Genomic DNA, 25,434 nt, shown 5'->3' on the forward strand with positions numbered 1-25,434 from the left:
GCCAGAGTTGGGGGCAAGTAGGTTATCTCCAGGTCTATTACCCACTTCATTTTGTTTATTTTACTTATCAGCACCAAGTATGCAATGGGTCTGAATCCTTTCCTCTGCAAGTCCACCTGGCTGTGTCTGCTGTGAGGAGAGGGTTTGTGAGCAGCCCTGGAGGTGGAGCTGGATGCTGAAACCCACCTTCCCCCCCCCCCCGGGCACGGGAAGCTGCAGCAGGCTCACTGCAGGGACACAGCATTCACTTCTGCTGACTGGGACTGAGTGTGCCTCACTGAACCAGCTCTTTTTAAGCTTTTCCCAGCTTGTGGAATTCACTCCTAGATACTCAGACCAGGAAGAAGATGTTCTTGGGTAACTGTTACTGTGACCAGCCCAAATTGCAACAGCTTCGGTACGAAGAGATGAACCACTCTTGAGCATCATGCAGAGTTTAAATTTCCAGTCTTGCTCCTAGGGACAACTCTGGCAAAACTTGGCTTATCTTTTTTCCACTCAGTGCTGTTCTCAACAGACATCTTTTTAAAGCTAGAGTTTTATATGTGTGTGTATATATATATATATATATTAATTTTTACCCCTTGGGAGCAGCCTGAACCACCCAGAACCTCACCCTTCTTTTTCTGGAGAAGCCTGCAAGTTGCATGTTCACCACAGAACCTGAAAGCAATAACAGAGTTCTTGACTTTGCTTTGGGGAAAAAAAAAAAAAAAAAGAAGTTGTTAGGTTTTTCACAGCAGTTCTGAAAATAAAGCATTAAAAAAAAAAACAACTCTGAAAAAAAAATTGATTTAATTCCTTTTCCGGCTTTTTTTTCTGTATCCTGATAAAAACCCGTGAAGCTGGCTTGTGTTAATTTTCTTTTTGTTCATGGACAAGAGTGTCACTGGGGTTTTTTCACTTGTTATGTTAATTAATTGATCAGCCAGGTGTGAAACCAACACTTCACCTTCCCTTGATGTGCCTTGGATGGTGGAAGGTTTATGCTGAAGGAGGTGTGGAGGAAGGCTGCTTAGCCAGCCAGGTGAATGGAAATTCTTCATGGCAAGAACCCTTTTCATCTGGGATTTCAGTGGAAAACCTGTGCAGCTGCTGAAGCCACCTAGGAGCAAAAGCCCCCTCAGGTGAACTGATGGTGGAAGATTCTTCCCTTGTTTCCTGGTGGCTGGAATTTACATCCTCCATTAGCATCACCTAATCAGCTGTGAGAGCAGGGATTTGTGTCAGAAGTTTTATGATTTGTTTTGAAAAATAAAAGATTGCAGATCAAGCAGAAGCTGTAGGAGGGTACATGGTACTGGGCTAGCAAGTCCAAAGATACACAGCTTTAAGACAATTCAAGATCTTGAAATGAAGTGTTTTGAGATGCTGAAATCAAAAAGCTGTGAGAAAGCAACAGCAAACAGTTTTATTAGCTATGTCCAGTCACTTACACAAATGTACTTCTGTTTGTGTACACAGGTACCTCCACATGCGCCGGCCTCACTCCTCGGGGTCTAGGAGAAGGCTGCTTAGAACTCCATCAAAGTTGTGAGAAGAGTGAAGATGGAGAAGCAAGAGTTTAATAATTGGAATATTCACTAGCCTGAGCAATACATGTGATAAGTAGCATATATTCTTGGAAAGCTAATACCTGTTCTCTCTCTGTTATGTCGCTTTCCTCAGCCTTTTGCTTTTCCCCCTTCATCAGGGAAAAATAACACTCTTAACTTACCTGTGGCCTTATATAAAGTCAGAATAGTTTTATCCCTTTTTTAGGTACTATTTTGATTCAATTTTGCTAGAAATTCAGGGCTTACCCTTTTCTACTTGGAAGGTAATAAAATTAGTCTGAATGCTGCACTGACAGGGCAGCAAACCTGAGTGCCTGCAGAGTGGAACGAATGGGCACGATGGCCAATACTGCTTTAGTGACTTTTTTTTCACTGAACATCTGGTGAACAGTTGGGAAGAGTCACCTTCTGGGGCTGCATTTCACCACAAGATGTGACAGCAGCCTCTGGCTGGTTCTTGAAGAGGGGGAAGGTAATAAATACCCTGTTATTCAGCCTTTCAATAGGCATTTTTGCCAAGGTGAGTGGTCATGAGGGAGAAGGGGATCCCTCTGGAGAGCTGTAGGATCTCAACAGGAACAACATCTCTGTGAAGGAAACTTCTGCATATCAGCTGAGGTCAGCTGGTGTTGCAAAAGACATCCATGCAGGAAGAGCCTGGGGTGTATTAAGCTCTTAGTGCTCACAGCTGGCTATGATAGGTCCAGCTGTCTCTGATGCTTTTGAAGGCATCTGCGTCTTCAGGAGCGGATGGGCACCCTCAGCTCAGAACTTAGTGACAGCTGCAGTCCTGATACCCTGTTTCTCACGCTGAAGAGAGAGGCTAGGCTGCAGTGCCTCAGTAGGTGGGTAGGGGTTGCCCAAAGCTTAGCATTCAGCAGAGGCCAGGAACTAGACAAGACTCTGCTTATGTGGAAGTCCATGCTGTTCAGCTTGTCTCTTGACAAACTACAGTTGCACCACAACCATGTGTCTTCTGCATGGAGCATTTTCTCCACATACGTCTAGACCAGCTTTGATTTGGCTTGCTCTGCCTTCAGCAGCACTTCAGCAGAGGCTTTCCTGCTGCAGGCTGTGTTCCAGGTACATACCCCAGTGCCTTCCCCATCTCCAGACCACAACATTACATCTTCCCTTCTGTCACCCAAGATGTATTTAAGTTAGTGCTGATATTCCAGCGAGTGCTGTTTTGTGCTTTTGCTTGCAATGTTGGCCTATTTTCTGTTGTTATTTTTTTAAGACATGAAGAAGCTGTTTCCCCACATCTCCTAGCTTCAGAGTGGAGGAAATAGTAACAGAATAATGGTTCTAGTATTTCTAAGGTAAAAATAGATTTGTGTTCAGGTGCACATTCCTTCCTGTACTAAGTTGGGGGATGCTCCCACCACCATAGTTGAACTCACAGAATAATGTGGTTTGGATCAGATGTCTTGCAGTCTCTGGGTCTAAAGCAGGGTCATCTTTGAGGTCACACAATGTTTCTCAGGCCTCTATGCAGTCAGGTTTTGAATATCTCCAAGAACAGAAATTTCACAATCTTGCTGCACCTCCTGTTTCAGTGTTTGGCCATCCCCATTCTGCTGAATTTTCTCCTTACTTCTAAAAGGAATTTGTATAGCTGCAGTTTGTGCCTTTTGTCTCTACATTTTGCTGTAAACCTTCAAGAGTTTGGTTGTCTTCTCTGTCTCTGCCCACTAGGTACTTGCAGACAGCGGTAGGATCTCCTTGGAGCCTTTTCTTCAAGCTGAGCTATTTTCTCAGCCATTCCTTGTGCATCATATACTTCAACCCCCTTTTTTTTCGTGGCTCTCCCCAGAATGTCAATGTCTTTACTGGGAAGCCCAAAAGTAGATGCAGTGTCCAGATGTAGTCTCACAAACTGCCTCACAGAGGGGAAGAATCTTCCTTTGATCCTGTGGCCACACTCTTGTCAGTGCAGCCCAGCAGCCAGCCCCTCTCACTGCAAGGGTGCACTGTGCTCTCATACCCAGCTGGTCTGTTGAGTCCTTCCCTTCACGGCAGCTTTGCAGGCAGGCAGGACCCAGCTTGTCCCACAGCACAGTAGCTCTGTGCCTTTGCTGAACTTCCAGGGGTTCCTGCCAACCTGTCTGCTGACATCCCTCTACACAGCAGCCCTGCCCTCCAGCAGTAGGAGCTGCTTCCCTAGTTCCATGTCACCAGCCCAGCTTCCTGAGGATTCGTTCTTGTCCAGGCCAGTAACACAGAGAAACCAGCATAAGTTCTGCTGCTAAATGCTAAGGGGTGCCACTAGTAGCCAATTCACTTTGTTCTGCTGATCACAGCCCTTTCAGCCCAGCAGATCAGCCCATTTTCTACCCACATTAAGAGTCTGCCTGTCCTAGGAAGGCAAAAGCCTTCCTAAGGTCCAGGTGCAGGCTGCATGTCACCCTACCCTAGTCCACAGAGCCACTGCATCACAGAAGGCAAGGAGTTTGGCCAGACCCAGCTTGCCTTTGGCAAATCTGAGTTGGCTGTTCCCAGTCATCTTGTCCTTAGTGAAGGTGGACACAGCAAATCTTGGAGGATTTACTCCATAATATTTTGGAGACTGAGGTCCCGAGTTCCTTTCTCATGCCCTTTGTGAAGACACGTACAACATTTGCCTTTTTTTTCAGTTATCAGGAGCCTGGCACCAGGAGAGCAGCTTTGCAGTCAGGTTGGCTCCTACAGATAAATCTCACAGGAAAGTGCCCGGTCTGCTTCAGAGGCCTCCAGTTCAGTCTTCTGCAGTGTGGGTGATACTCCATGGCCCCCAACCCCACTGCTCTGCACAGGGAAACTGAGAACAGACCATGCCAGCAAAGCCCAAGGCAGAGAAATAATTTATACCATTGACCTTTTCCTTGTCCTTTGTCACTGTGTTCCCCTATTTTGTTCTCCATTGGGTCCACGTTTTCCTTTGCTTCCCTTTCACTGCTAATGTATCTGTAGAAGCCCTTCTTGAATCTTCTGGTGATGAGAAATGAACCTGTGCGTTGGTGATTGATTTTGTTGTTGTTCTTGTTCTGGTCTCATCTGCATCTGTTTTCCCTGGCATCTAAGTTAAAAAAGCTAATTTTACTGAGTTGGAGCAGCTGCCACTTCCCACCACAGTAAATTAAGCTTTCAGAAGACCTCATCTTTGGAATTACAGTTCTGATCATAATGTGGATTTTAGTAGTCAATTGAGATGCTTATTAAATTATAACACTGTGCATTAGGACTGTTCCTCTGTTGCTGGAGAAATCTCAATCGTTTAGTTTTTATTAGTTTTGTGATTTAATGAACAGAAAACATTAAAACTAAAAGCCAAATGCAAAACAGCTGTATAATAATGTTCTATAAAATTCAGGAAGCTGACAGACATAGCTGTAAAAACACTTAGCAAAGACACAGCCCCTCTTAAATGCCATTAGTGTTAATAAAAAGATCAACGCTGCCATCAGTTTTCTTAACGAAGAAAATCTCTCCCTGGTTTATTTTCCTCTGTTCCTGAGATTCAGTCCATAGTTTAAGGAAGCTTATCAATGGATCTGAATGGTGTTCACTCGGGATTGTTTTGTTTCTTTGGTTGTTTTTTTAAACTAAAAATCAGATAAAGTTGCAAAGGGCAGGGTTCTTCATCTGCATCCACCCACTTGCGTTTTTGGAGTGCGTGGCCACACCAGCTGTCATGCCACTGATGTCACTGCATTGTTCTCAGCCCTGCTGCAGGCCAGAGTGTTGCCAGCAACACCCAAGATAAATCTTCTGTTGTATTAAAGTTTGAGCATGGACTGTATTAGCATGAGGGTACAAAGGGTGGTCACCTCAACCACCTACTCCTCTGCACCGAGGTGGCATCATTTTGCACAAGCTTAGTGCACAAGCCAGTATCACTGGGTATTACAGGTAGTATTATCAAGATTACCAGAGAAGCAGTAAGTAAAAAAGATTAATTGTGTTCAGTGCACAGAAAGATTAGGGTTTTTTAGGCTCTTCTTGTTTAAAAATGCATATATCAATATGTATGCAAGTATGTATTACGTATGTATAAAAGGATCTTGTTCTCCTAAATCAGGACAGCAAAATCACAAACTATTTTTTATTATATTTTTTTCATGTATGAAAGACACCTTTGTGTAAGATACTGTCAAACTTGTATGAGTGGAAGAAATATCTACATTGCAACCAGGTCTGTGTCAGAATTGACAGGTGTAGTATTGTTCCACTTAGGCTTTTCAATAGGACTCTTACCTGAATTTTGAAACAGATGAAGATTCACTGAGGTCCCTGTTTCAGTTTGGGTTTTTGAAGCAATTGCAGTATAAATAGACCTTTCAGTGCAGTTACAACTAGGGCTTCAGTAATAAAACTATTCCTCTAGTTGCTTTTTTTTTTTTTTCCCCCTTCCCCCTCACTTCAATTTGATTTGAGGGCTTTTTTTTTTTTCCACTTTCTGTTTACCTATGACTAAGAGTTTTCCTGGAGTTCAGGAGGCAAAGGTCTGATTTTGTTGGCAATGAAGGGCTGGGTGTTGTCATTGATGTTTCTATTTGTCCCTTCAAATTGCCTGTACACTTACCTCTGTGACTACATACAATTGCTTAGGTGTTTTGTTTTTTTTTCCTGGGTTCCTAATGTTCTTTGTCCCGCTTTTGTGAACGGCCTGTTTTTTTTGTTGTAGGCCCCAAAGGGAGTAACTCCACTGAGCATTTGTGGAACCACTAACCATGAGAGCCATAAACAGGAATGCACCCCAGCCCAGGCAGCTGCCACAAATGGAGGATGTAAACCTGCTCTGGTACATCCTTACTTAAATCATTGGGAGTTTTGCCACTGAGTTTTAAATGGAATCAGCCTTTAGGATACAGCTTAAGTTCAGAAGCAACTCCTTTCCATCCCTAGGCTTCTGTTTATCTGTAGCACTAACATGGAGTTTAGTATATTGACACCTTGGATTCCAGAAAAATCTATTGCAAAATGGGAGTCAAGCTTCCTAAAGTAGGGATGATGCACAGTTTTGGTGCACACCCTATAATCATGAGATTGCCTGGAGCCACAGGGGACTTACTCTTCATGGAGCATATTTGGGAGAGGGATCCAGCCTGGCTGGATTGCTTGTGAGCAAAGTGTTGATGAACAGACTGACGGGTGTGAAGACCTATTTACACACGCTGGGTTGGCAACATAAATGCAAATTCTTAGCATGATTTCCTTCCTGTCCTGATGCTGCTGATCCCCAACTTCTCCATCTACTGGAGAGTATGCAGGAGAGCAGCCTGCAGGGCTGGCCCTGGAGCAGGCAGCACGCTGCCTTCCTCCCACCTTCATCCTCCTCAGAGCTCTTACTTCTCTCCCCTGCTCTCTACAGATCAGAGATGAATTCCCGTGGCCCAGGGAAAGGGGAGAGATGAAGGGCAGCAGCTTCCAGCAGGAGATATCCCACCTTCCAGCAGCATCCACCTGGCAGCATAAGAGCTTGAAGGACAAACTGCCTGACACACCAACAGCTCATCCGACCTGGGCCGGGGGGGTCTGAGGGACACTTGGCAGACGTGATCAGGCTCTGTGGGTGCAGTGGCAACAGGGACATGTGCGAGGATGAAGAAACTAATCTTCTCAGCTGTGCTTCAGTTAAGGGGCTGTCCCTTAATATTCTTCTCCTTGGACGTGCCAGTTTAACACTCGCAGTGCTAGTTAAGGAGGATGGCAGCACACTGAGGAGAGTGTACATGGAGTATGGCACACCTGAGCACATCCCAGCTTCACAGGAAGCTCTACAGCTTTATTATTATTATTATTATTATTATTATTATTATTATTATTATTATTATTATTATTATTATTATTATTTGCACCCTCTATTTGCAGCTGCCTATTTTATACACTTTCCCCCCCCCCCTCTCCCCTCCAGGTTTTCACCTCCGGGCTTTTCCTCCTCCCTCTCCCAGCTCCCCAGGTGTTGCACCTCCTGCTCCATCCCCTCTCTTCCCGCTGGGAAGCACCAGGGCTGTCCCAGGGAGCCCGCCCACCCGGCACAAGGCCAGGCCTCAGGCGCAGGTTCCATGCAGACCCCCCCCCCAAATAAAATACATCTCTTATCCGTGCAAACGAGGCGGGATGAGGCCGCCTCCGGCAGCCGGACGAGGGCTCGAACACCCGCGCTGGCCTCGGCCCGGGAGCGCCGACGTCCCCGACGAAATCCCCGCAGCTCGGGGAGCGGGGACGGGCAGGACAGGGCGGAGGGGCGGGATGCCCCGTTCCCAGCCTCCCGGGGCCGCCCCCGTTCCCACCAACCAACCCGCCCCGCGGGTCCCGCCCGGCTCCGCGGAGCAGGCGCGGCCGCCGGCGCAGGCGCGGGGCTGGGCCGGCCGGGAAATCCAGGATGGAGCAGGTCGGGAAGCGGCGGGCGCGGGCAGCCCGGCTGGACACCATCCTCCGGCACCTCTCCCCGCGGCTGGCGGCAGCGCCCGCCCCCGTATCCTTTCAGACGTGCGGTGGGAAGGAGGGAGCCGCGGGATGCTGGCCGCGGCAGGGGGGGTCGGGGCTCTGTGTCCCCATCCCAGCCTGCCTGCTCCGAGGGGGCCGGGAGCGGGGCTGGGGTGTCCTGCGGGATTTCTACCCCGAAATCCTCCTGCTGCCCGGTGCTTTCTCCCTGAACTTCAGCCCCGCGACCTGCCAGGAGTGGGGCTGAGCCTCCGACAGGCCATCCTGCCTCTTGCCACCCCCCTGGCCCTGAGCAGGGGAGGGGGGGGGGATCACCAGGAATTCTCCTCCTAGAGATCCCAGGGTTTGGGGGAGATGAGCTCTTCGAGGCTTAGCAAGTGCACGGGGGAGTCCGAGGATTTGTCGAGAGGTACAGGCTCGACCAGAAGCAGGACAAAAAAAAACGCCTCACAAGGTTTGGGTTGTGAGTGGGAAATGAGATGCTGGAGGCTGCCGGCTCTTCAGGAGGTCAGGGAGAGGAAACCAGGGCAGAAGGAAGTTTTCACGTTGCTCTGTCCTGTGTTTCTGAAAGTGACGTGAAGGCTGCTTCCTGATGGTGGTTTTAAAGCTGCTGCCACAAACCTTCCTTCAAGAACAAACCAACAAAAGGCTTTTTAAACGCTGCTGGTTCTCAGAGCTGCATGCTGACAGGTTATCTCTGAATTTTGATAAATTAGTTAAGAGGATGTGAGCATGTAGGAGCCTTAAAATATATTAAAAATACTAACATAGACAAACAGACAGTACTTGACTCAGAGTGCCCTGTGACAAAGGTGCAGGTAGGAACACAACATTGGAAATAAGTGTTAGGGAAAGCATCCTGTCTCTAAAGAGAGAGCAAGTAACTAAGGAAAAGCACTGCACGAGCTGTTTTGGTTTTAAATGCAGCTACAATGGTCCTGATGCAAAGAGCTTTGAGCAAAAATATGGTTAAGCTGGGGTGGAACAAGAAAAGTGTGTGGATAAAGTGAATGATAGAATCTACTACAAACAGGTGTATTTGGTTTATGTTAACCTCAGTGCAGCAGTTTTGTTGTAATCTCTGGCTTGGTGAATTGAGTAAGACAGTTTTCCTTCCAGGAACGCCCATCCTTTTATGGGGGGGAGAAATTCTTAATAGAGACCTAAAATGTGAAAACTGCTCCAAGCCCGTGGGGTCTGTGTGCTGCCTTGCTGGGCTGGAGATGTGCACAGCCACCTCTCTGCTCAGTGAGCCCTGAGCTGCCTTCTGCTGCCTTGCCCCAGGCTCCCACCTTCCCAGCCTGGAGAAGAGAGCACCCTGATCCTCTGTTTATTTAAACTTGCCTAGGAGAGAGCTTAATACCATCTTAATACCGTCCTGTACATCCCTAGTTTCCTCCTGTAGTTGCTTTTAGGGATATAGTGTATTAGAGGTTGGTTGTACTGGTTTATTAGAAGATGAGTAATTTTTACATGACAGTGGAAAAACTGCCTTCTCAGCGTCCTAGCACATGGCCTCAGAAAGGGGAGGAAGCAGCAGAAGGTGAAATGTGGCAGGGTTTTCTTGGGAGCTTGGCTTAGGAGCCAGAGAAGAGAACTACATCAGTAACACCAGCACTTAACTCCTTACACGATTTTTTTACAAGGGCATGCAGGGATAGCCCAAGGGGTAATGGCTTTAAACTAGAAGAGGGGAGATTTAGGTTAGACATTAAGGAAGAAATTCTTTAGTATGAGGGTTTTGAGACACTGGAACAGGTTGCCTGGGGAAGCTGTGGATGCCCCATCCCTGGAAGTGTTCAGGGACAGGCTGGACAGGACTTTGGGCAACCTGGTCTAGTGGGAGGTGTCCCTGTCCATGCAGGGGGGTTGGAACTAGATGATCTTTAAGGTCCCTTCAAACCCAAACCATTCTGTGATTCTATAAATGGGGGTGAAGGACAAGCCCATAGCTCTCCTCTCTTCATGCTCTCCCCATCACGTTTGGGAGGCACCTAATCTCTGCAGTAACTGGAGAGGAGGTGAGGGTTTGCACCCCTGAATAGGAATGGGAAGTTCCAGGTTCACCCCATGTGACTTCTGCTCTGGATTTGGCACATTAATATTAGAAGGGGAGAGAAGGCAAAGCACCTCCTAGAGGTAATGAAGGTTTTGGGTGGGTCTGGCTGCTCCCTGAAGCATAGGGAGGAAAACTGCACAAGTAAATTTCTCAGCTGAGCATCTGACTGGGTGTCTTGATATTATGGGAGATTAATTGAGGCCCTGGAGTCTCACGCATTTTGTATTGACTTTTCTACACTCATGGACAAGACTGTACTCTGCTGTTACCTTATATTTCTCTGCTAGTTGTGCTACCCTGAAGGCAGGAAAGATTTTTTTGGAAGCAAAATAAACAAGAATATGAATAAAATGTCTAGCACAGCACTTATGTTTAAGATGAGCTGCGTTGTAGGATTCAGGGCGCCCATGTATAGATGGTCTTCTACTCTATTATGCTTAAGTATATATTCCTTAATTTCAATCCCAGATAAGTGTTCCTACTTCAGCCCAAGTCAGTGTTGTTCCTCAAACAGGGAGGTTTTGGTAAGCTGTATCTTCCTTTGTAGAGATTAAAAAAACAATAACATGCAGGACTCAATTCTTTTTTCCACCCTAGCACACGTGTTGGTCACTAGACGTGGTGTAGCCTTTCCTTGAGCAAAGGTGTATTCTTTGCTTAATTGTAGTTTAATCAAAAAACCATGCATCTTGAAAATATCCAAGTGGATAAACTGACTGCAGAGGCTATTCCAGGGTGCTTCAGTATCTCTGTTGAGAGCAGGGCAGCTGAGGGCTGATCCCAGCTTTCCTGCTCCCTTCTCCGCTTCGGGGAGGTAGAAAGGGATGCTTTTGATTCTGCCACAGCAGCAGTGGGTGGCTGTGGGCAGAGATGCTGGTGCTGGCTCTGCAGGGACCTGGCAAGCACTGCACACCTGCAGAGCTGAGGGGGACGTGCAGGTGGGGAGGGTTTGTCACAACTCCTCCCAGCAGCTGCTGATCCCCCACGTCACCATCCTCCTGCCAGGTCTCCCTGAAGCTTCTGCTGCTGTTCTGCCCAGCTCTACTAATGTGTTTCTCCTCTGTGTCTCAGCTATACCCTGGACAATAACCTCCTCACCACAGAGCAAAGGCAGTTCTATGAGGACAATGGGTATCTGCTCATTAAGAAGCTTGTTTCTGATGAAGACATTGAGCGCTTCAGGTATGGGTCACTTTTCCAAGGTGTTGGGGGGGTCCTGTGTGCATCAACATCCTGAGGGAGCTCTGGGAGCTGGAGGAAGCTGAACTCTTCCCAACATGGATGTGCCCTCTGCTTTGCAGGACCGAGTTCCTGAGGATCTGTAGGAAAGAGGTGAAGCCCCTGGGAGCTATGATTATGAAAGACGAGTCCCTGAGAACCCAGTACAGTCAGTCTGAAAAATCAGTTAATAAAGTGCAGGACTTCCAGGAAGATGAAGAGTTGTTCAGATACTGTACTCTGCCTGAGGTAAAATAAAATAAGAAAAAAAAACAAAAAGGGGTGGTGGTTTGGAAGAGCCTATATGAATGTATCTATGCTTTCATGTCTATGCAAAGGAGCTTTTTTTGGTTCTGCTTAAGCCATATCCTATATCCCTTAGAGCCTCTGTGTGCCGCTCCCCTGAGTGCACATGTGAGGAAGCCACCTTGAGGAAGAGTGTTCTGTAGGAACACAGGATGGATGGTGGTCAGGGCAGAAGACTTAAAGCAGTGCTCCTCTGCTTCTGTGGTGCAGAGCCAGTCAGGAATGAGACTAGCCCAAACCATGCCAGGCTAGTAGGACAGTTCAGCAACATTTTCTGAATGTCTTTTATCCAGACGAAGAATCTGTGCTCTCTGGGCAGGTCCAGCTTGGTAGCCAATATTTGTGTTGTGGCAGACATCCCCACCCAACAGCCTGCTGCACCATCTTCTGTCTTGGCCTCCTACCACTGCCTGTTTGTGCCATATCCTGTCTCCTGTCTTGCATCCCTCCATCCCAACCTTCACTTCCCTAGTCCTCAGCCAAACATCCAGGTCCCAGTGCTTCCTCAGCAATCTTTCCTCTTGTCTTTCATCTTTCTAATATTTTTTTTCCTGTTTTCCTCCCTGTAGATCCTCAAATATGTCGAGTGCTTCACAGGGCCAAACATCATGGCAATGCACACCATGCTGATAAACAAACTTCCAGATTCTGGTAAGCAAAACTTGGATAAGAGTCAAACAGAGAAATTGTTGTGTACATGCTGTCTATCTGGCCAAAATGGAACTTTATGTTTTAGAAAAGCTGTTTGAATTTTTTTTTTTTTTAAAGGGACAAATGAAAACCAAATCACTTTGAAAACGTACAAGGCCACCTTGGTAATAGTTTGGTTTAATGAGAGAATGCTTTTTGTCTTTCAATGTTCAGTGGATATTTGTTTGCTCAAGATGGTGGTTGTCTTGGCTGCACAGCTCCAGTGTTTAAAGTGGGCAGGTGAGCTCCCCAGCCAGCCAGCTGCACCTACATGAACGCCCAGGGTTTAAAAAAATGACAGGTTTTTCAAGCTCGACTTTTCAAATGTAGTAAAAATAAGTGCTCCTGTGGATCTTGGTAAAAGGCAATAAATCCAGAGGTCATCCTTGGCTTGGAGTTGATGTGCTCCTGACCTCACTGACAGTTGTTGCACGCTCAGCGCTTTGATAGGAAGATACTTGAACAGGTGCCAAAAGAAGGATTCTGAAGCCTGGCTTCAGCTCCTGGAAATGAAGATAATAATTTACACAAGGGTGATGGGCAGGGAGAGAGGAAGAGAGCCTGACTAACCATATTGCAGCTTTTCAAAGTAGCTCTGACTCTGCAGGAGGTGGGGCCTGAGCTGTTTCTTATTCTCAGGTGTGTGACTTCTGAGCAGATCCTTAGTACCCTGAGATCTGAAAATCATGAGTTTGTTCAGGTCATCTCCACTTGTCATCTTAGATACTCCACAGAAAGCTGTGTCATTTTGGTTTGGAAACTCAACAGGAGACCATACATTTTTAAAGTAAAAGCAAAAGAATACTGGACAAGGAAAAGGAACCTGCTTTGTATTTGCAAGGTCACCATTCAGTATCTTGAGGAGAACTTCAGGAGAGGTACAGATCTTAGGAAGGTTTTCCAGGCTGCCCAAAGTCTAAATAATATGGCAAATGAGGCAAGAGGAAACATCCTAATTATATCTATCTGAGGAGCAAGATCAATGGTAAAATAAATCTAAATAATATATATTATAATATATATTTTTATATATAATATGTAATTATAATATATTATATATATGTTGTGTGTGTCTATATATAAATATATATAATATATTTTAAAAATCTAAATAATATATAAAAGGCAGTTTTGGTGTGGAGGATATGTTTCCATTTCCACAGTGGGAAAAGAAGTAACAAACAAAACTTCAGAAATACTTATTTCTGTTGAGACTTCATGGAAAAAAAGCCTGCTGTTAGAGTGCTGAGCAGACTGTCTGTTGAGGCTGCAGTCCATAAATCTAGATGTTTATTTTTAAAGAAGGCTAAATAAACATGTGTTGGGTGCTGCACAGAGAGAGCTGATTCTGCTTGCAACACAGTGATAGATCAAGTGGTCACAAACAGCAGAGCTGTTTGGAAGTCTTTGTGCTGGGAGAGGTTTGTGCAATTCTCTGCTGGTTTAAAGTTCACTAAACTGGGGAGCAGCCCAAGTGAATGGTGAAAACTTGGCAGGGGGTTGGTGGTGGTGGTGAAGGACAGCAAAAGGAGTTTTCTGAGGGGTCACACAGGACAGTCACTGTCCCCCCCTACCATTGCTGACCCAAGAGCCACCACTGTGCTCTTGGTCCATCTTGGGGTGGGCTGTAAGTGAACCCATTTGGCTTCCAAGTCTGGAGTGGGCTGGAATACACACAGTTTCTCCAATGGCAAGAAGTAACTTCTTAGGAAATGTAACAACAAGTGCAATGGTTTAATGGAAGGAAAAGGCTCTGTCACATTTGATGAGGTTGAAGGTTTTGAACCTGTGTTGCAGAGAAGCAGACTTTTCTCCACCCCATGCATCAGGACTTGCACTATTTCCCCTTCCGACCTGCGTCCCGCATCGTCTGCTCCTGGACTGCCATGGAGAGGGCTGACCAGGACAATGGCTGCCTGGTCGTGCAGCCAGGGACACACAAGCTGCCCCTGAAGCCTCATGGCTATCCACAGTGGGAGGTAGAGCATCATGGGGGGGGGTTGGGGAGGGCCTGCATGAGGGGATCACGATTTGGATGGGGAGAGCTCACCTGGGAGGGATGGTGTGTGTGCCCAAGCTGAGGCTTTCACTGGTGGCTTTTCTGTTTATGCAAAACCTGATTTGTTCCTTCTGGAGAGAGTTGCTTGGTTGGCTTCACTCCGTGTAACCTGAGGAGATTTGCATCTGTTCCACCTTCACCTAGAAATTGTCTGGCATGTTATGGCATGACAGCAAAAACACATGCAGCCGTTTTCCACTGCCCTTGCCAAGTCTGAGGACTCTTCTTTCCTCCAGTGAATTTGTTCCTGCCTGGTGAGCCTGGGTACTATCCCAAAGAGCAGAAATTGGACAGTAAACAACTGCATGCAACTACATGTCAAGCAGTGTCTTGCTTTAAGAACAGATGGTTGCCAATCTAGCCCTGCTGCTGGTGGTGACACTAGGAGCAGAAAGCTGGACACCAGCAGTGGCATCAGGCCACACTTGTGGGATTCCCCAGTGCTCTTCTCTGTTCTCTCTAGCCAGGAAACATTCTTAATTGTATTAATTCAGCTTCAGAAAATAGGACTCCCATTATTTTACTGGACCTCAGGCTTCAACTAGGAAGTCTTGCAGGCAAATGGGCAGGTTCTCAGCTGGGCACACCAAATGCACTGCCCAGAGGGAAGCAGCTCAGTGGCTGTCCCTGCTGTCCCTCACACTGAGAATCAGCACTTGCTCCAATTCAGCCTTTTTTTCTAGGGTAAAACCAACAGACTTTTCCATGGGCTGCTTGATGAAGATGAGAAGATTCCCAAGGTTCACCTTGTCATGGAGAAGGGAGACACAGTGTTCTTCCATCCCCTGCTCATTCATGGCTCTGGGATAAACAAGACATCAGGTTTCCGAAAGGTGGGAAGCCATCTCTTGATGCAGCTTTTGATATGTTTGATTTTTTAAAAAAATTATTGAGCTATCCCCCCCTTTCCAAGTTAATGAATATGTGGATTAAGTTTTTTATGAGTTTTTAACTTCCTAATATACTTTTACATGCTCTTTATTTTTTTTCCTATTTTTGAACATCTCTGGCTTTTAGGAGAAGATGCTGTGGGGCTGCTTGAGCAAAACAAGAGCAGGAGTAGAAATTAGATACTGAATCTGTTTGAAGCATGGCTGGCTGTACTTGATTTTCCAATAGTTCCCTTCTAGCTGTCCAAAATGTCAGGAGTTTCTCTAACTTTCTTGCCCCTGCCTGTTTGCTATCTCATCACTGGACAGCAGGAGCCTCCATCACCCAGTAAATAGTATTTATTATATGATAACATGACCCATTTTTCTATGAAAGACTTGATTACCCATAATTAGTTTTGCATCATGTTTGTTTAACTGAAACAGGCAAAAGTGCCCTCCTTTGGATACCTGAATCCTTTCTCAGAACTGGATTCACCCAGGCATGTAAGAGAACTGTAGCCTCAAGTATAGCCACTAGGAGCAATACAGATGTATCTCCTCATGCACTGCAACACAGACTGCTCTATTTTTATTTTGCTTTGCGTGTATTGACCACTATAGGGCCCTTTCTTTTAGCCCCAGTATCAGTTTCCTGGTATGGAATTCATTCCTCCTGCAATCCTGAAAGCAGAGAAGACAACAAGTACTGAGAGTCTCATCTGCTGGCTCTTCCCTGGCTAGTGGAGCAATAGTCCTGTTTAGTACCCCCTAGAAACACAGGAGCTTCCTTGTACTGTGCCAGATCCCAACATTCCTTTACCTTAGGGGTAAATCAGTGAAAATCCTGGAGCTCTCTGAGCCAGATTATGGTCTGGCACCCTTTGAGATCTGGCACGGTCTTGCTTGTGGGTGGCATAGCTTTTGCAATGAAACAGCTCTTGGTGTTGGGACATTTTCTTTCCTCTGGAGACTCTGCTTAAGCAAGAACTGATCGGGATGATGCGACTGTCTTGAGTGCAGAGAGTAAGAACCTGTGCTGAGCACACAGGTCTGCTCCAAGCCTGCCTTTCCCTAGTCCCACTCTAGTTGCTGATACTCTCAGATTGAGTAGCACAGTTCATGCTGGAGGACTGTTTGGGAAAGAAGGGGCAGGAAGAAGAGCATGTCATCAAGCAAGAGCATGTCTCCAGCAAGAGGATTTCTCCAAGAGGACACTCTCAGGAGAGCAGGAGTGCTCAGAAAGGAGAAGGGAATTTGTTGATGTGATCTGTGAGGCAGGGGTGGGGTGTCCACAGTCTGGGATGCATGAGATTTTTTTTCTACCAGTCATTTGTAATCAATGTGGTAGTGAGTGATGCCCTGTTTCCTTCATGCAGAGCATAAGCTGTCACTTTGCCAGCTCAGATTGCTACTACATTGATGTGAAGAACACAACCCAAGAGCACCTGGAGAAAGAACTGGTAGACATAGCTCGTGAGAAATTCAACATGACTTCTGTGGAACTCAGGGTAAGGCTTGGCTATGTGTCCTTTGGTGCAGTCCACATCAGTGCCCTTTCTTTCCTGAGCCTCTCTTGTGTGACAGATTTGTGCTTGTTGCTATGCCCAGTTTGGCAGATCAAGCAGAGGTGCTTGGCAGGATAAAAGACCTGATGTCCACAGGGTGACTGGAGGCTTTTTTGGAGCCTTGTTGCTCATAAGGCTGCTTCTTGCTATGCTGGAGAAGTGGCCTTGCTCTCTGGGCAGCCCCTTCACATACCTTGAGCTCTGGAAGTCCCTCCTCCAGCTCTGTTTGCCAAAATGGGTTTTGTGAGCAGGCCTTGATCCCTTCCTTGGTTTGTGGTTTGTTGTGGGGAGTGTGTCTGAACCAGAGCTCTTTGCAGTTGTGTCTGCACTGCACGATGTAGATACGCAGATGTGGTCATCTCTTGCTCTGAATTTCCAAGTATAAGAAGGTGCAATAAATTGAGTGCAATGACCAGTTTCTATGGCCACAGTTCTTGCAGTTTCCCTTGCTAATGGCAGGTGGTTTTTCCTTTTAAAACAAGTAGCCACATCTGTCTGCAATAGCAGACTGGATTTTTTTGGTTAAATAGAATTCCACATCAATTGTTGAGACCTGAGGCTACAGCAGGTATGTCAGCAGAGATACACATCTGGCTGAAAATAAAAAAGGGGTAATGGACTCCTGCTGAATAACTGAAACCACTGTGTAAGTAGAAGGCAAATCTAAATTCATCAGGGATTGAGGCAGTGAAAGAAAAATAAACATTATTAGTGGAGTGGAAATGTTCTTAATTTCTTAATCCACAGCAGTTCCCAAGCTGGGATCAAGCCAGTAAAGTCTAGCTGCAGTGGTTTTCTTTTAAAATGTACATATTTTACAGATATTAAAATATCTGGGGCATTCTGGAGGAGAAGACTTTTTTTTAGCTTTTGGGGAATTTGTTCTGTGTTTTCCCACATGGTGCCTGGGAATGGTGGGGTGTCCAGCTGTGTTTTGCAGGCCTGATCTTAGGTGTTACCTGTAAAGTTAGAGCCTGCTTGAGTTTTGATTCCTGGAGTTATTTAGTACACAGCAAAATCCAAAGTGATGCATAGTGAGGTTTTTCTTCTTCTGAGGGGAAATGAATCAGAGAATTGTTTTGGATGGAAAAGACCTTTAAGATCATCAAGTCCAGTTGCTAACCCAGCACTGCCAAGTCCACCACTAAACCTTGTCCCTCAGCACACCTACACAGCTTTTAAATACCTCCAGGGATGGTGACTCCATCACTGCCCTGGGCAGCCTGTTCCAGTGCCTGACAACCCTTTTGGTGAAGAAATTGCTCATAATACCCCATCTAAACATCTCCTGGCACAACTTGAGGCCGTTTCCTCTTGTCCTATCATTTATTACTTGGGAGAAGAGACCAACCCCCATCTTACTACAGCCTCCTTTCGGGTAGTTGTAGAGTCATCAGGTCTCCTCTGAGCATCCTTTCCCACAGACTGGACATCCCCAGTTCCCTCAGCCACTCCTCATGAGACCTGTGCTCTAGACCCTTCACCAGCTTTACTGCCCTTATTTGAGTGTATGTCCATACCAGTCTCAGATGAGTCTGTGTGTTTCCCTGTACCTCTAAGCATTTTTTTTAGCCAGAGTTGGAGCTTTGTTCCAGAGCAGTGCCCAACTTTTCCATTTCACCTCACAAGACTAATGATAAGAACTAAGTAATCCTCACACCAGGAACTGAGGGAAGAGCTTGTCCAAAATGCACCTCAGTGCAGGAATGTCTGCAGCAATGCCTGCCCAGCACCTGATTTCTAGCTAAGGGCTTGCATTTGTATCCATTATTTCCTGCTGGTTTCTGCTGCACAAGGAACATCACTTGCTCATGGGCAGCAGTGTCCTCAGGTGTCCTCAGCTGATGAGCTTTTTTGATTGCCCAGGGGTGCCCAAGGGAGGCATCATGTGCACAAGCATGGGTGACTTCTGCAAGAGCCACATTCTGTGTACTTCTGGTGTTTCCTCTTCTGCCTCCCAGAACTGGACCACAGGCATCTTGCCATCCATGTCACACCTGCAGACAACCTGTCTCCTGGGGGTGCAGGCTGCACCTCTTCCTCAGTTTGGGCTGTATTTTCATAGAAGCATAGAATGTTGGGGGTTGGAAGGGACCTCTGGAGATCAGAGCAGGATCCTGGCAGAGCAGGATCACCTAAAGCAGGTGACACAGAAACTTGTCCAGGCAGGTCTTGGAAGTCTTCAGAGAAGGAGACACTACAACCTCTCTGTGCAGCCTGTTTCAGTCTTCCATAATCCCTACAGTAAAGAAGTCTTTCCTCCTGTTTTTGGTTTCTTTTGGTTCTTGATATTTAGGATTTGAAGGGATATTCAGTGTTGTGGCAGGTTTTTACGGATAAGTAGCAAAGCTGAGAATGCTGCATCTATTTCCAACTCTGTAAACTGGGACCCTGGTCACTGGTTTTGCTGACCCTTAAGGCTTTTCCTTTGTCTCATTTTTGCTTTTGAAGGATATTTGGAACTTCCGAGCACGCCTTGTGCAAGGGGAGAGAATCAACCTGTAGAACAACCCCTGAGGAGCAGGATGGAAAACACGTGCCTGAGAAGGAGCTGCTCTGATCCAAGAGTGCAGACCCTGCCTGGGCAGGCAGAATGATGTGTGCTTTGTTGACCTCTGTATTGGTAGCTTAGCCAAAGATTTTGCAGCAATTTTATGGTAATACAAAATAATTGCACTGATGTTAAACAGCTGATGTATGTCAACAGAAACCTAGCCTAGAACACCAGGTTTGCTGTGGGTCTCTTAGACAATCAAAGAGCTAAGGTCTTGAAAATAACACCTTGATTTTCTTGATGTTTTAATTCTTCTTTTTTGTCTCACGTGCCACACCTTTGGAATGATGCTATACTATCCTCAGATTTTATGCAAGAATTTAGGAGAGGGTAGGTTTTTAACTTTTCCAACTTCCTTTTATATGCAAAAGAAATAAGATTAATCAGAGTCTCGCACGAACCCTCAGTATGAGCTCACAGGGGAAGTGATGAGTACAGCTGGTGAGGGCAAGGGTATTGGTACCAGCAGAGTCAATGATGTAATGAACTGGAAAAAGGGGAAGCAGCCACCACTCAGATAAAGATAGGATAGATGGGCTGGAACATGGTGGCTAGTAGAGTTCCTCAAACATGACCTGGTGTGGCATGATATCTTACCAGGCAGTGCTGGCACAAGTTGAATATGTGGCTGAGAGGGTTGGGAGCTACTGGGCCATCAAATCAGCCTCTTATCAGCCTTGCACAGCTGATCCAAGGCTGTGTGAAATGAGGGAGTCCTGCTTTGAGACTGGCAGGTCTGAGAAAAGGTACCTTTTGGAGCTGCCAGGTCAGGAAAGTGTTTGAATGCTCCTCAGGAGGCACTGGTAGAGGGGTGGAGCGACGTGCACTGAAGTGATCCTCTTGCCTTTCACAGTGTTTTTCCTCACTTTCTGAAGGATGCTTTTGCTTTCAGAATCTATGTTTTGAAATACAGATTAAATCAGAGCAAAACTGTGTTTGATTGCTATGTTGTATTATTTTTTCACTTTGGAGTTGTGGCAGTGGGTGCATCGTTGAACAAATCAGTGAGCCTCTCCTCCTCTCCTCTTTTTCTTTCCTCCTCCTTTCCTCCTTTCCTCCTTTCCTCCTTTCCTCCTTTCCTCCTTTCCTCCTTTCCTCCTTTCCTCCTTTCCTCCTTTCCTCCTTTCCTCCTTTCCTCCTTTCCTCCTCATCCTCCTTTCCTCCTCATCCTCCTTCATCCCCCTCATCCTCCTTGTCCTCCTCATCCTTCTCCTCCTCATCCTCCTTTCCTCCTCATCCTCCTTTCCTCCTCATCCTCCTCATCCTCCTCATCCTCCTTTCCTCCTCATCCTCCTCCTCTCCTCTTTTCTAACCAAACAAGGTGCCAAAACAGCACCAAAGGCTGCACTGATGGGCTCTTGTGGCTCCTGCTCAGTTACCCTGCAGCTTGGGAAGTCATTCAGGTGAGACAGGAGAGGAGGTGCAAGAGAGGAGTCCTGTCCTCGACCCACAAGGCCCAAAATCTTCTCCCCTGGGGAACTGCCTAGAGAAGCAGCTGCAAGTTGAAGCTGCTGCAGTCATTTCATACATGACACCATAATGTAGAGGAGGGATTTGTGCAGCACCTGTGGGTTTTCTTGCTTCTATGCTTTTTGAACAAAACAAGATTTGAGCACAGGTGTTGTCTTGGTCCTGAACCCTTAGTGGTGGGGTGGGGTCTCTGGGCTGTGGTTCCCCTCTGGAGATCAACATAGCCTCTCAGTATCCTCTGGTTTGACCACAACACCAAGGGGGAGACATTCTGACAGACCCCAGCCCTGCTGGGTGGGTTATTTTGGGTATACTCATTCCTGCATTTCTTCCCATGCCCTCTCTATAACACTGGCACTGATGCCACTCTTGGGGAGATGTGCTATGATGCCTCTCCAGACTTGGACCTTCTCAGCCTGGTCTTTGCTTCCTGCATGGGCAGGACTGAATGATTTCCAGTGAGTTGCAGGCTCCTCTGTTGACCCTACTGAGCTCTAGCTCTCAGCCTTGCCGATGCTCTCCTTGGGATTTTTGTGAGGATTTAGGGCATCCTATGTAGTTCCCAACACAGGATTTGTAGAGAGACTTCACTATCTGGTGTTACTGGTGTAGCTGAGTTTACTGCAGAGGGAGCTGTGGCCACAAAGAAGAGCTACAGGTGCCCATCAGATTCCCAGTATCCAGACTGTGAATTTCCTTACTACAGTTGGGATAGAAAAGGAAGAACTTTGACTTTGTTTTTTAAAAATCGTGCATCTCTGCCTACAGATTTAGGCTTCAGCTTCCCCTTTCAGAACCCATCAGAGACCTCACAGATCTTCTAAACTCAGCAGTTTTCCCACCTGATGAGAGACTCATGTCCTCACTCCTTCCTACAAGAACAGGCTGAGGCTACTCCAGAACCTGGGAAGGACTATGCTAAGACAAGCTCCCCTTGGCTGTGAGCAAGGCCAGCTCAGCTGCATCCCAGCAATGCCAAGGAGTCTGATCCCTGCCCCCTGAACTCACCCTGGGGCAGAGCCAGATCCAGCAGGGCTTCTTGGCTGCTTCTCAGCAAAGCTACATGCTTATGGGTGTAGGACCATGTTCCTGGGAGAGTAAGGATCTACAAACACTTCCTCACAGGATATTTGAGCAAGGGCTGTAGTCCACAGGAGGCTTCCTCTGCTCACGTAAGTGCCACCTCCTATGTGAGGGATCTTTTGATAAGTGACTTCTTGTTCCTATTCTCACCCATTCCAGCTGGCAGAGATTCTGCAGTCACAGGGTTCCAAAGCACATGCCCCATCAGAAGAAATTCACAGCTAGAAATTCATCTTGATCTCCAGAACTTGGCTTTTTGGGTAAAAACCAAAACTATGTATCTCTCAGGGTTTGTTTCCCTGGCAGGACAGTGCAGCTGATTGGGAGCTGCAAGCATTTCTCATCAGGTCCAAACACCCTCTCTCTTCTCCTTTGAATTGCCACCAGGGCAGCAGGAAGGGGAGGAGGAGAGAAAAAGCAGTAATTAACCAAGTCACCTGCTGCCCCAAGCTTAATTTTGTTCCAGAAGGAAAACTGCCCCCTTGTGCTCTGGCACCGTGAAGCACAAGTGCAGGAACCCAAGTGCTGTTCCCAACACACAGCCCATCCCTCCATGATTTTTGGAATCCCAAACTATCAAGCTATTGGCATCAGAACGGGGATTGTTTTCTTCTATTCCATGAAGAGCTCATGTGAAAAAAAAAGAAGAGCCCTGCCAAGAGAAGGACCATGTTCAGCCTGTGGCCTCCAACCTTTCTGGAGTCAGAAGAGGCTGAAAGACAGCTGACCCCACTTTGTAATGAGAACGTGTTGCAGGAGACACTGTGTCCAAAGATGGTGCCTTCTAAGTATTTTTTGTTTGGATTTTTTTTTGTTTGGTGTTTTTTTGGCTTTTTTTTTTAATTAGGAAGAAGCAAGCAAAGGTTATGCAAGGAAGAAGAATTCGTCTTTAGAGTGGTTTCTGAAGAGCAGGATGGAAAACATGTGCCCGAGCATCAGCTTCTGAGTAGCCAGATTTATGATCTTTTGGCCCTCTCTGTAAGAAACTTACCCAAATACTGCATTATAAAATCACTCTATGCTAATACAAAATAGTTGCACTGAAGCTGAACAGCTGATGCACTTCAAAAATAACCTGACCTACAAAAACAGATTTGCTGTGGTTATTTTAGGGAAAAAATATGAAATCAAAGAAAAAATTATCAAAGAAAAATTGTGATGAGAGATGTGCTTTGCTTCTTCATGTTTTATTTTCTAATCTCTCTTTTGATACACTGTTGGGCTGATGCTCTATTAATGTAAGGTTATTAATAATATTAATAGAATTATAATTATTATTTCAGTTAGATGAAATTAATTCATCTAATGTAAGAAGATACTATGCATGATGAGGTCTTTAAGGCTTCTAACATATTTTTCCATGCAAAATAAACACAGTGAATCCGAGTTTCATGCAAGTTTCAGTATGAGCTCACATGGGAGGGAAGTCATTAATACAGCTGATGAAGAAGTGGATTTTTATTTTATTAATAAAAATTAAATGAGAGCACACCCACCTTTGGTGACTGCGTGGTCTTATTTCTCTGGGTCAGAAATCCTGCTGATGGGTGTGTGGCTGCATAACCAACAAAGTGAACCCTGGAAAGGTGGGAGTTTGGTCTGAGAAAAAGGTCAGGCAGCTGAGAGACACCCCAAAACCAAGTAACAACTGCCTGTCTTGCAGGGGCACATGCTTTAAGGGCAAAGCTTCAGTTCTCCACCACAGCAGGGTCATGGCCGTTGCAGCAGGTGCCCTCCTGCCCCACATCTGCAAACCCTGAGGTCTGTGGTCCCCTTCTCCTGGCAGAACCAAGGGCCAGCAGAGGGTGACCAGAGCAGAGCTCAGCACAGTCTTCATTCCTCCAACACACACATGGGTGGGGGCTGGAGAACAGAGGTTTTGCCAGGTCCATACATGTCCACAGGGCTTGGTTGCATTTTTGGCCTTAATGGTTACTCTAATTCCCAAGTGATCCTTGTCTTGACCTCATTGAGCCCTCTTGTGATTTCATGTGTTTGGGAGTGTCAGGGGTATGGCCTTTTTGCTTGTTTGTTTGTTTTCTTAAAGATTCAATTCCAGAAATTCTCTGGTTCACACAAGGATTTAAAGAATTAGAGAAAAATGGGAAGCAGAAATCTTCCCACCCCCAGTGTTTTGAAATACCAAAGTTTGAAAGAAGAAGACACCCCATCCCCCCTCTTCCCAAAAGTGGAAAAATGAGATTCTGAAGCTTCAAAACTACAGGAGGCAAATGAAGAAAAATCCCTTTTCATTGTAGTTTTAGCCCTTGTGATTCCTTGGAAGCTGGTTTCATTGATGTCATAAGGGCCGTTCATAATTTTCAGCACCTGACAAAGCTGGTGCTGGCCCACCTGGCTGCCAGAGAGCAAGTGTCCTCTCACATCTGAGTGTGTGGCTCTTCCCAGATGTTCAGCTTTGGTCTTCAGCAGTTGTTTCTATTGCTGTCTGAAAAAGGTTTTTTTTTCTCAAAGAGTGATTCCATTCTTGATCTCAAAACTAAAGGAAAAAAAAAAAAACACAACAGCTCACCTTTTCAAGAAATCTCCCTTGCAGGTTAAGACCTGGCACAGGAAATTTCACCCCCAAACCTGACTTCTCAAGAACAGAAACAAAAATGTATGAAAAAGCATTTATTGACACAGTTTCCAAGTGATTTCTGGGCTAAGAGACCCCACATTCAACTGCAGCCTTCCCTTGGGAGCAAAGCAGCAATTTCAGGGATGAAAGAGCTCTGAGGGTTTGGGGAGGGATTTACATGACAACCCACCCAGTCTAACCAGGGTGTTCAAGCACTTTATCTCCATTTCCACAGCCCAGAGAAACCAGACTGACATCATCAGGCAGGTTTAACATCCAGGGCATACAAGTTTTGGCATGTGCTAGCAATTAACTGAGGCAGGTAATTAAGCTAATTGAGGAAGGTAATTAAGACCCCATGTAAGTACTTCCTGTGCTGTGTCCTAGTAGAGCTGCAGTGGGGCTGCTACTTGAGCATGATGCCAATATGCTCAAAACCAGGTAACCTTGGTATTTGGGTCAAGCTGCTCTTTTGAAAAGGTGCAGAGCTTGTCTGTGTTTTTCTAGCAGGGATTATTTCTCCTTTCAGGAGGGATAGAGCCCCATAATCTTGCCTGGCTCATCCCCCAGTTAAGATAATGTGCTTTTCATCTGTGGCCTGTAGGAGGCAAGTTCTGTGTGTATTGTAACCAGGGAACTAGGGCTCTTGTTACAGCTGTAGTTGTTCTTTAGTGACAAACTCTTTTCACTTGTGCTGTGATAGGACGAGGGGCAATGGGCTCAAACTCGAGCCCAGGAAGTTCCACCTCAACATGGGGAAGAATTTCTTTACTGTGAGGATCACAGAGCACCGGAACAGGCTCCCCAGAGAGGCTGTGGAGTCTCCTTCTCTGAAGAGTTCCAAGACCTGTTTGGATGCCTTTCTGAGTGATCTGCCCTAGTTTTCGGTCCTGCTCTGGCAGGGGGGTTGGACTTGATGATCTTTGGAGGTTCTTTCCAACCCCTAATATTCTGTGATTAGTGCAGAGGTTTCTGAAAATAACTGCTTGTGAAGT

General features: G+C 46.2%; 1 protein-coding gene across 1 annotated transcript; it reads left to right on the forward strand.

The window, feature by feature from the left end:
- Positions 1 to 7,883: 7,883 nt before the first annotated feature.
- On the forward strand, positions 7,884 to 20,243 carry PHYH (phytanoyl-CoA 2-hydroxylase). Its single transcript, XM_051629041.1, has 9 exons — positions 7,884 to 8,016; positions 10,513 to 10,568; positions 11,116 to 11,226; positions 11,346 to 11,511; positions 12,138 to 12,219; positions 14,056 to 14,237; positions 15,001 to 15,150; positions 16,566 to 16,697; positions 19,206 to 20,243. Exons 1-9 carry the CDS (start codon positions 7,924 to 7,926, stop codon positions 19,257 to 19,259), a joined length of 1,026 nt encoding a protein of 341 aa, XP_051485001.1. The 5' UTR covers positions 7,884 to 7,923; the 3' UTR covers positions 19,260 to 20,243.
- Positions 20,244 to 25,434: the final 5,191 nt, after the last annotated feature.

Source organism: Apus apus, chromosome 1, assembly GCF_020740795.1.
Source record: "Apus apus isolate bApuApu2 chromosome 1, bApuApu2.pri.cur, whole genome shotgun sequence".
Taxonomy (NCBI): domain Eukaryota; kingdom Metazoa; phylum Chordata; class Aves; order Apodiformes; family Apodidae; genus Apus; species Apus apus.